The following is a 12,739-nucleotide window of genomic DNA, read 5'->3' as shown; positions in this document are numbered from 1 at the left end:
TAAATAACCAACAGCACTTAAATGTGTCTGAAGATATAAATATAAACAACCAACACCACTCAAATGTATCAGAAGCCTTATAAAAACCACTAATACCACTCAAATAGATTATTAACAGCAAACACCACTCAAATGCAACAGGAGCCTTATTAAACATAGAAAACAATTAAACGCATCAGATGTCTTACATAAACATCAAACACCACTCAAATACATTAGATGTCTGATATTAACAACCAATACCACTCAAATGCATCAGATCTTATATAAACCACCAAAACCACTCAAATACACTCATCAGAAACCTGTTATGAACAACCAATACCACTAAAATGCATCAGAGGCCTGATATAAACAACGGACACCACTCAAATTAATCAGAAGTCTTACATAAAATACAAATACCACTCAAATGCATCAAAGGCCTTATATATACAACTATAATACAACTAAAATGCACCAGAAGCCTTGAATAAACAATCAAGAAGGTTCAGAGGCAGCAGAAAAAAAAACATACCTTCCTTACTGACTTAATTACTGAGTAAACCAAACATAACACCAAACATTCCTTCCAGGTTAATATATTTTTTTCTAAGTCTTATTATCCTTTGATCTGTAACAAAAACATATAATTCAACAAGATGAATGAGATTTTTGGTTTAAAGAATGTTATTACAGATTTCTGTAATAAATAAAATCATAAATTTAACTTCCTACTATCCTTTTTATAAAGCGTTCTTTCAAAGTATTAAGTTAATTATGTTAAAAGAAAAAAACAACTCTTTTATCTCTCCCTCCCTCTACCTGATGCATTGTTAGCATTGTTCCAGAAAGTAACTGTACCTGCTGCAGTGAAAAATCAATTTTTTCTGAGAAAACCGACAATTTAATTCATATTTCATATATGGATATAACAATCCATCTAGTATTAAGGTTTCATAGTTCATTAAATAGAGTGATCATACATTGTTTATATCTATGCTTTCTGAACAAACTCTTAACCGTTGGCTGAATTGTCTTTACATTGGCTGTACTTAATTAAAGCATTAATTATGATTATGAATTCAATATGATTATCTTTTGAATTAATAAGGAATTTTTAAATTCATTGACTTTATTATACAATATACAGTAAAATAAAGAGAATTGTTTGTGAATATAACAGTTGAGCTGTCCGGTTAGCTCAATAGGTAGAGCATTGGATCCTGAATCAGACGACCAAGGTTTGATTCAAGGACAGGGCAATTTTGTTGAGATTTATCATGAAATCTTTTCCACGAATATTAGCTTGGTACCTCTGTTTTGGCAAGTACGAAAGCTAAGTTCCTTGCGAAAGTGAAAAGCAACTAGTACACTGGAGCCGCGATATAGCGCTCATGTTGGGGTCCATGATCTCAAGACAGCGTTGTAACGAGTAACTTTTTATAACGCTCATTTTGTAATTATAGCGAAAATATCGCATTACCCCACCCACCGCCGAAACATATAACGCTTGTTAGTGGAATTGATTGTTTACTTACCTTCCAATGGATATCAGTCCAAGCTTTTTTTATATATTATTATTAATTATTTTGTAAAGCATTACTGAATATCTTTAATAGCGAGCTCGACGAGCTGGCCCGAAGGGCCTGCTCGCAAAGCGAGCTTTACGGTAACGCGAGTACCTGCTAAGTGATGGTTTTGAAATCTTTCGTCCAAAGTACCGAATTGGACACATCGCAACCTTTCGAATTTAAAGATAACGATAAAAACTGAGGAATTCTGACTGAAAACGGATGTATAGACTGGTCACCCGCGCACGTCTATGGGAACCATAATTGGACAGGGAACCAGAATAACGGAAGCTGTGTATAAAAAATGAAAATCGAAGGCGCCATTTTGTTTGAAATCTGATAAATAAAAACATTTTTTTGTCGAATTTTGTTGTGAAAACTATCTAGAATGAAAGAAAATGGTCTAACTAAGAAAATGAATCCGAACACCAATATCTTTTATTCAGTCGTTAACGCTGTACAAACGTTTAAAGTATTGTTTACGTGACGTCACAATGTAGCGCCAAACAGCACGTGCAAAACAAACAAATCAAGTACGCTATTTTAATGTCGCAAACGTTTTTAGTTTTACATTTATTTCACTTTAAATAATCTTTATTTCGCTTGAAAAATTATAGAGTGAAATAAAATAAACAAAGTTTTATCAACGTTTTCAAAACTCGTTATTCATTTCACGACAGGGGCGGAGCCATATTTAACACAGTACGTGTGACGTCACACGCACTCGTTACTGCATTTGAAATAAAAATGAGCGATTATTTCATACTATTTCACGTAAAAAGTACATCGAGCTCGCTTTGAGGCTTTGCCTTTTTCATATTAATCTTTATTTCGCTTGAAAAATTATAGAGTGAAATAAAATAAACAAACAAAGTTTTATCAACGTTTTCAAAACTCGTTATTCATTTAACGACAGGGGCGGAGCCATATTTAACACAGTACGTGTAACGTCACACGCACTCGTCACTGCATTTGAAATAAAAATGAGCGATTATTTCATACTATTTCACGTTAAAAGTACATCGAGCTCGCTTTGAGGCTTTGCCTTTTTCATATTATAAACATGAAATTTACGAATTAAAAATATAAACCACGAATGAATGTTTATAAATTTCCAGTAAAACAGCGGTGTTAACGTGAGTTATGTGTGGTCATGAAAATTGATACCTAGTGGATGGGACTAAATAGAGGATATTCAAGTTTTTTCTATAAATACATGATTTATTTTCATCGAGTGGTATGAAAATAAATATTTCATGAGTGGCGGTAGCCACGAGTAAAATATGATGATTATCATGCCATGATTTTAAGATAAATCGCGTATTTATAGAAAAAACTTGAATTTTCTGTTTATTATATACATTTTTCTCTTTTTTGACATTAAAATTTGAAAGACTTTCCCTTAAATTTTGTGTACTGGCAGAATTTAAAAGAAAGTAGTCCGGCAAGACACCAGTGAAAATACGGAAAATATGTTTCACTGCAGTGAAAAATAAATTTTTACAGTGAAAATACGGAAAATGAAAATATGCATTTTATTTCATCAATATTTCTCAATATTTCATTTATAAGTATATAATAAATTAATCGTCTTTCCTGCTGTCTCTTGTGAAAAAATCAGTCATCCTCAACAACTTTTTTGCAGATAGATCGAAAGTGCATGCTTTTTAAAATTAATTGTATGCTTGGGTGATTTACTTAACTCGTTGGTGTTTGCATGTCTTAGCTAACAGTTTGATACCTGACTGATCAACAGTTCAAAATGAACAAAAGAGCGGATTAACGCTTACCTGTGTATGACTTCACACCTTCTTATCATGAGTGACGTAATTATGACTGTTTATTGCACTCGACTGACACATTGAACAAGCGTTATAGTGGATAAGGTGCGGTATTGATATACATGAAAAAAAATTATAATGGGCGAAAAATACGATTTTTTTTTTTGGGAGCCAAGGCATATGAGCGTTCTACTGAGATAAGCGCTATACCGATGAGCGCTATATCGCGGCTCCAGTGGTAAACTGGTAAACTGCTTGACAGCATGCCATGCACAGGAACTATGCGATGGCTGATCGAACTATGCTCTGGTAAACTCAATGTAGCTTTCTGCTGGGATCCCCGACTTAAAAGTGCTAACACCAGTTGAATCATCTGTATAGAATCATTTACCATAATAATTATAATATTGGACCTTTGCAACCAGTACAGAGCTTGGCCAGCCATCAAATCTTTGCTGTTTGTCAATGTTCTAGTTACATTGCTTAATAACTCAATCCTTTGTGTACATGTAACTGTATATAAATACTGAAAAATCAAAACATCCTGAAATTGCTAATGGACTTTTCCAAATTCAAAGCTGGAAAAGTCTAATATAAATTCAGCAGGGGTAATAATGATTGTGTGCAACCTGTAAAATTCTACTGGCAAGAATTACACTTTGTAACTCAGGGTTCTCGGGGACGCTTATTTCGGCGTCCCGGTACGCATGTTTATTACAGCTGGACGCAAATATTTCAGAGCAAGGATTCCACGTACGCTTAATTTTGCCTGAGGACGCATAAACATTACCGATTGTTTACAGGCACAAATACACAAATGCGTCAGCGCGTGTCAGTCTATAGGTAGGCGGTCCTATGCACATCGACCCGTGAAGCGATTAGCCAATCAGCGATAACGCTTCCGATCATTATCACGCAATAGTGATCAGACTAATGTATACACGCGCTGTACAGTACATGTAATTACCAGATATAACACGAGGTGATAATTATATATCTTTGATCAACAGTTGATTGGAAATAAGCAAAATTTAACGAAAAAAGGATAAAATTATCGACTATTTACGCCGCAAGTTTAAAGACTGTTTTCTCAAATTACATATTAATTGCGACACGCTTTTGGACTCCAACTTTTTCAGGGTTGGGAGTCCATGGACTCCATGTTTTAAAGTCCTAGTGAGAACCCTGGTAACTAGAATAATTACTGACATATGATTTTAATCACCAACACCCTGTTTCACATCTCAGTGTTCCCAAATTGGAGGAGGGATGTATTAATATACCCTTAATATGTTTTCAGTAACCTAGGTTTATTTTGAGTTTTCTTTACTTGACTGAAATGGTATAATATTCTAGAAAAAAAAACAGAATTTCAGCCCTTAGTTTCAAATACTAGTGGGAACATTGCAGAAGTATTCATGCAAATTTAGGAAAATGTAGATGTTTTAACAACTAGAATTCATCAAAACTCAATCTTTCAAACTTACTTAAGGAGGACAACCCTGATCCATTACAAAAACAAAAGAACCTTGGGCACCAGTGATTAATTCAAAAGGATAATATTGTCCTATTGGGACCCAAAAATAACTGCATACATTCCCTCAGTTAGCATGCCAAGGTTACAAACTTCCATTAGACCAAAAATCAATACCAAACTTTTGTCAGCACAATGTTTCCACTAGAAAACTGCTTTAAACAGATTTCAAATTCTCTTGGAAAAGATTTCACACAATTACCCAGCAGTGTCAATTAAAATTTATTACGCCAATACATATTTATTATGCAATGCTTCAGAGAAAAAATTAAGAACATGAAAGAAAGCCTTTTAGCATTGCAAGAATGATTTCACATCAAACAAAATATTTAACTTCCTTGGTTAATACTTTGACCAAAACAGATACATTACCATAGAAACGTAATAGCTGTCACTGTGGCCAAAAACATCTTTTAAATAAAAGTCAAGCGAATTTACTGTTGCTTCACAAAAATCTCCTTCACTTGTAATAAAGGCAATTCTAGTAACACTTATAAATCATAATAAAATACTGGCCAAGAAGTCATATTGATCTTTTACTCCACTTCTACATTACTCTTATCCACATCAAAGAATTAGGGTATTACACTTTTGCTGAATTTTTACTCATTAAAACAACAATACACCATACAACATCTCTTTTACTAACCTTCTTCACAACCTGGTTCATTATTGCACACATCTGGCCCTTTAATCAGACAAGGACTGCCTTGAGTCACCTCCCTTGAAGTATTCTCATATTGCGGAGTTACCCTCCTTGAATCTAGAGGACTCATTTCCCTCTTACCACTTAAACAAGGACTGTGCCTCACTTCAACTGAAGTCATTTTTGCAGTAAATCCTTCATATGTCCTTATACTTCAAACATGCTTGTAATAAACTCTATAAATGTCTTACTTTAAATTCCAGCATGTGATAATAAACTTCACTTTCTTTTCTTTTCACTTCAAAAATCAGCATGCAGTCATCCCTCATACATTACAGAATGATATTCAATCTTTCCAAGCTTCAGGCTACATTATAAAATCCATAGATCATTAGATGTTCAATATTGTTCTTCATCTTCAAATACATTTGTGTAGCAAAAATTACATTTTCTGTAATGCAATTCCCTCAAACACTAAAATTGAAAAACATTTTAACAGATTGAATTGCAAATAAAAGTTTTTTGTTTTTCCATCAAGATATTGCTGATTTTTACTTCCGTGAAGAGAATGTTTCCTATATGAAAAAGCAGTTTAACACTGGTGTACAGTAGGAATCTATTCCACTAACCTATAAAAAATATCAAAATTGAAAACGAAACTGCAGTTCTATAAGTCTCAAGGGATTCCTCCATAATATAAACAATTTTAAAGAGAATTTGTATTATAACAATCTCAGGTCTACCACACCTGTCTGCTGTAAGTTAATTGGAAAACTCTCGACTGATTTTTGGCGCCATATGGGTACTGTTTACATCAATCACCATTACCAACACAGATTACCATAACTGGGACCTCATTTTCCTCACCTTTTACCCTTAACACATTCTTTCCTTTTAACAGAAAAAGCACTGATCATGAAATGAAATCTACAGAATACTTCAGTGAGAAAAAGAACCACAGATCCTTACAAAAAGATTCCATTTCCCACTGTGTAAGATATAATTTTTTAAATTTTTCTTTGGCTGAGTTTTATGTCACACCAACATAGGTCATAATATTTCGGCAACTTTATAGCTTTACTGGTGGAGAAAGACCTTAAGTGCCCCTCTGTACATTATTTCAGGTACAAACAGGCAGGAGTAGAACCACAAACAATCTGTAATATAAACTATCTCACATGAAGAATCTGATGATCCACCCTTGTGCAGCTCGAACCTAAAGAGGTGAGAGGAAAATAACTGTTTGAAGTCAACAACCTTAAACACTGGGCCATGGATGCCCCTAGGACACAAAAACAATGTGCTGAATATGCATTATTTAAGTCTTAAAGACTGATTAAGGTCACTTACACCCAGATATATAATCTATGAAAATAAGACAATCTGAACTCTCTTCAACCCTAGAATTAACCGAATTCCTGACAATTATACAACAAAACTGTTCTCAAGTGTGTAATGTCAATACTTCATCAAACATTGACATTTAATACAGGCCTGGCTTTATTGCAACCTTGATTCTCACAGCCAATCCCTAATTTATTATACCCATAAATGTGAACATTTTTTCTCAGAAAATTATGAGATGGAACATTTTAGCACTTAACTATGCAAGGGAGAAAATGCATATAATTATATCCATACAGACCTTTAAACATCATTGATATTTTTGTATTTGATAAAAATTAATCTTGTTTTCATTATCCAGAAGCAATGATATTGAACTTGCCACAGAATGATAACTCTGGATTTTATTTTTACAATATTTAGCTCCCTTGACAAAAGTGGTAGCCATTTTGGGGGTCATTATTCAATACAATTTTTATGTAATTGCAAAAAAATAAAATATGAAAATATAAAACAAACTAAACAAAATGCAAGCATAATTATTGCAGTTCAGTTACTAAAATTGACCATAATCATTTGTTTGATGTATCATTGTTTATCGTGTGTTTTTGTGTGTTATTTTTTTCTTTTTTCTTTTTGTTCAGCCCATATCTATTATCACTACATGACACATAAGTTAAGAATTTGTATCAATTTCATGTCATCTTTTTTACCATATAAAACATCTTTATAGTCCATTTTCTAGTCTACAGCCCTCAATCATTTCATAAAGAAACATTCTGATAGCTAAATAATGGGGACACTATAGCTAAAATAACTTCTCTATGTTTTTATTTATGAATGGATTGCATGCATAGGGGTAAGTCAGGATGATAAAAGCTATACACAAAATATTCAATTCTATTATATTACTAATTAAAGGAACTCTACTGAGGTCCAAGAGCCTAAAAATATAAAATTTTAATTACCTTCTTAGATTAAATTGGGAATTAAAAACAGAAAGATTATCAAAGACTATTACGAAATATAGTCAGAAATTGAACTTCATATTCAGAAATTGAAAACCATATTTTTGGGGTATTCTTATCTCCATTTGAGTGAAATTAGCACTTGTCAATTCTGGGTCATTTTTCACTGTTAGAATAATTATTATGGAAAAAATGGAGGGAGTGAATCACACAAGTTAATGGTCTACACTGTTACACCGTACATCAAATTGAAGAGTTGAGACCTAACGGGCTGTCCCTTCACAGATGATTTAAGGAACAAACAAACACCTAAGTATAATCACAAACCTTTCGTAATGTAGCTAAATTTACTAATGGTTAGCTTCCTTACAAGTGAGAAACCCAAGCAGGATACAAACCCTGTTACCCACAGTGGCAATGGAAGTGGTTCAAAGTCACAGACCTGTTGATCACCTGACCAATGTAGCTCTTCTAGAGCAATTTTGATATCAAAACCACTTATAATAACCATGTACAGTTCCAAATCCAAAGCAGGCCAATTTAGATGATTATTTAATATCAATTCACATATCTGGCTAAACTGGAGGAAAAAATCGACATGCATCATCCATCTTTACCCTTTGAACATTTACATTAGCAGTGATAATGAGTACCATGACACCTCTATGACAAGTCAGGTCAGACTGTACAGCATATCTTACAGTACACAGTCTGACCTTACTCTATACCATCACCTGCTTCTAAATCCAATATTTTGATATAGGAATCCAATAAAAAATCAATATTGGCCTGTTCAAAATTCACAACATCATCTAATATACAATTTTAGCATGGTCAAGGTCAAGCACATGATTATTAAGAAAATCCTCTGATCACCAAATTTATTGTCATTATGTATAACAGAGGGTATAATAGAAAATCTATAAATATTGTATTATTAATAATTCTAACACTTTCGGAATTTTTTCTATATAAACAAAGAAGGCCCGAAGCGTGCATTATTCTACAACAATGCACTCGCCGTTCTTATTATCTCCCTGTGTATTTTCACATTGCGGGCGCCATTTTGTTTGAAAAATCTGATAAATAAAAACAATTTTTTGTCGAATTTTGTTGTAAAAACTATCTAGAATGAAAGAAAATGGTCTAACTAAGAAAATGAATCCGAACACCAATATCTTTTATTCAGTCGTTAACACTGTACAGACGTTTAAAGTATTGTTTACGTGACGTCACAATGTAGCGCCAAACAGCACGTGCAAAACAATCAAATCAAGTACGTTAGTTTAATGTCGCAAACGAGTAAAGTTTCACATTTATTTCACTTTTAATAATTTTTATTTCGCTTGAAAAATAATAGAGTGAAATAAATAAAAAACAAAGTTTTATCAATGTTTTCAAAATGCGTTATTCTCAAAAAGTTTCTACACACGGAAGAATTAACGACAGTTTTTTCATACCACTGTAACAGCCTTGAACGTTTCTTTTGGCAACTCTGATGCGAAAACAAATTAAAACACCAAAAATAAAGTCCGACTTTATATTAATAACTATATTTTTTCTTGACGTGTGAGAATGGAAATAGATATTAATTCTTTGTGCATTATTGTATAATAATGCTCGTTTTTCGTTCAAATGCTTTGTAATTAATCACTCAGGCCTATCGGCCTTCGTGATTATATTACTACGCATTTGAACTCAAACCGTGCATTATTCTACAACAATGCACTCAGAATTGATATCTATTTCCTAAACAATCAACATCAGTTATAGCACTAATGTGATTATAACAATATCGAAGAACAAATCTGACCTATATGGTATATCATCACATTAATGCCCATATTATTTGAAAATGCTTCACAATTATCCTGCTCTTATCAAAAAGCTCATCCTACCAGTAATGAGTATACATGTAAACCTACCCCCCAGGGGGTGTGGGTTGGGGTTAGAAAGAGAATTTTAAAAACTTTTCTCTTTGTTTGTTTGGCACGTTTTGTTACATTTATTAGATAATGTACGGTAATCTCATTCTCTTGTTACAGTCAATTAGAAGCAGATGATTACTGAATAATGAAATTGAACAGAAACTAAAAAGAAGACCTATTCTTAGAATGTCACACACAACTTAACATGAAACACCCTTAAACCAATCTGAATCTGTTTCAAACAGACAACAATAACGGGAATATTCAATTATGTTAATTTACTATTGAACATCTGTTCCAATTAGAATTGCAATATGATCCTCAGACATGTGTTAACAGAATATCCATTGCAAACAGTTGGTTATATAGTAAATTAGTTATTGCATAATTCTATTTCTGAACCTGCTTAGAAAAAGCAACAGAAAAACAAAAATCTGAATTTGAGACCTTAATATCCTTGTATATATAGTCATGTACTCATATATCAATAGAAATGTCCAAAGTATTTTTACTCTCAGAAGCAGTAAATAATAAACAGCCTTATACCCCAGCCCTTATACCTCTCATTTAACCATAATTGTATGCAAACCTGTTTTAAAACAAAAACAAACAAACAAAAAAATCATTTAAAAAATATTAAACCTTGGAATTTGGACTGAGTCACTAAGTTATAGACATTATATTATCATATTAGTTTAATATTGTTTGAAATGCAAGGTACTATTAAAATATGCCTTAAATATATACCTTAAATATTTTATACTGACAAATAAAACAAAAGGTTCTAGCTAATACCTTAACTCTTAACCTTTCTATGTATTTGTTCACTTCCAAGTGAAATGTACAAAAAAATCACAAATTTTTCATGCTAACTTTTCAACTTGCATGCAAGAAATCCCTAAAGTTGCCCCTGCTTAACAACATTCCAAACAACATCAAGTATCTAAAATGACAAACAATGAACTTCACTTCTTAATGACATAAAGCAATCAGTGTAAAATCAATAAATTTAAGAGCAAATAAAAATTTAATGCCTTATCAATTCTTGCATGGTTACATTTCATTTTACAACTCTCATTACCATCATTAAGGTTAGTGATCCTCGTTTTCAATCACACCACCACAAATAAGACAGCTGCAGATTTTCATCCAATGTTGATACTGCAAATCTAAAAATATCTGCACAAAATAAATTACACTTCAATGTACAAAAACACTGATTAGACGCACTAAGCAAATACGAATTTCCTCAAAATGAGACCCCTGATATCTTAATACAGTGAGAATGTTATTGATTCACCAAGTACCACTGAATGTTTTGCTGTTTTCTAATAAAATCGTCAACTGGGAAACTCTCTATATGCTGAGATGCGAACGATCAGACTTTACTTCAGACGTAAATAAACAACTAAAATGTGTTGAGAAATTTCCAACGCACAAAAGTGCATATTCTACACAATAATACACAAACAATTCAGCATCATTTGAATTGATTCAAAGATAAACCTAGATACACGCATATTGCATTCCAAAATTCTGATTTCCATCCCATATATGGCATATTTTTGCTACTATCGCCTCACATCACTATAAAAAGCTCAGATATCCTCCTCACACCATTATTTCACACATTTAAACTTTTAAAACACCACACTATCCATAATTTCCGTACATTACCGATGTTGCAAACGGTATTTTGTCTCAATGAGAGATTTATACTATAATGATTATTGTAACTGCATATTCTAATAGTATTGACAAAACCGTTCTACAAAGAGATCAAATGTTGACCCAATGGCTGCGAGACTCTGGTAAAATTTCCAATAACTGAACAAGATGAGGGCGTTCTACTATAGATGCTTCAGCTTGGGGTTTTCTTTTAACAATTATGACTCAAAAAACCGCATGCACTTGGCAGTATTTCTTTTCTTAACATATCTCCAAGTCTCTCTTTAAATTTGTGTTGTCAGATTTAAATTTGACATCAAAAATGTAAAATCATGTAAAAACTTTGCATCTCTGTATTAATGGTGTTAAAATTCATTATATTATATATAATTTAATATCATTATACACAGTGTGTTATAATAATACACATGATAAAACCGGATTTTTATAGCATCACAACTCATAATATGAGTGAGAGAAAAGTATATATTATATTGTCACCCCGTTACAAGACAATTAAAACAGCATATTGTGATACAAAATCTCTCACAGTTTCCTTCTTCATCTTGTGCAATAAACATAATGATGGCCTTCATGAAAATTGATACAGTAGATTGATAGAACTTAGCTTTTTGTGACAGGCATATGCTTGTCATTCTAATGACTGCAATTTATAAACACACTTCGAGTGTTTTGTTTTATTGTCATTTGGGAGTCCGACAATTCTTGTAATAGCTCCTATATTGTGGATGGATCTTAAATAGTTGATGGATCCATAACAGTGGATGGACCAGAAATGGACAAGTGAATGGTGGATGGACCTTAATAGTGGATGGACCTATGAACCCATAATGGTGGATGGACCTGAAATGGACTGCTGAATTGTGGATGGACCCAAAATAGTGGAATGACCTATAATTGTGGATGGACCTAAAATACTCACGGTAGATGGACCTATTAACCCATAATGGTGGATGGACCACAAATGGACTGCTAAATGGCTGATGGACCCAAAATAGTGGAATGACCCATAACAGTGAATAGACCAGATGGTGGACATGGAACCAAAATAGTGGATGGATGAACCAAACATTACAATGTCAACAAAGTTAAACTGTTTAGCTTAACATGCACTGTTTCATACAGTTTTACCATTTACACAGACACACCAAACTTAACTGGAAAATGGTATTTTCCACAGAAACTATACCCCAGCCTGTGATCTATTAATGATGATTCCCATCATACTCACAGAGATAATTCTACACTATTACTGTTGTATTTCCACTGTTTATAAAGGTGTTCCTGTAACTGGCT

General features: G+C 33.0%; 1 protein-coding gene across 1 annotated transcript in view; it reads right to left on the bottom strand.

The window, feature by feature from the left end:
- LOC132716527 (tyrosine-protein phosphatase non-receptor type 4-like) overlaps positions 1–11,536 on the bottom strand; it is a 101,783-nt gene extending 90,247 nt beyond the window's left edge. The window contains exons 1-2 of the mRNA XM_060699824.1: positions 10,836–11,536; positions 5,518–5,988 (exon numbers count right to left, since the gene is read on the bottom strand). Of these exons, the coding sequence (XP_060555807.1) occupies positions 5,518–5,695 (178 nt within the window). The 5' untranslated portion in view covers positions 5,696–5,988; positions 10,836–11,536. The remainder of the gene's footprint in view (positions 1–5,517; positions 5,989–10,835) is intronic.
- Positions 11,537–12,739: the final 1,203 nt, after the last annotated feature.

This window comes from Ruditapes philippinarum, unplaced genomic scaffold, assembly GCF_026571515.1.
Source record: "Ruditapes philippinarum isolate M1 unplaced genomic scaffold, ASM2657151v2 ctg2889_1_1_1_1, whole genome shotgun sequence".
In the NCBI taxonomy this organism is placed as follows: Eukaryota; Metazoa; Mollusca; class Bivalvia; order Venerida; family Veneridae; genus Ruditapes; species Ruditapes philippinarum.
Note: the sequence above shows the minus strand (reverse complement) of the source record. Positions and strands in the feature narration are given on the sequence as shown.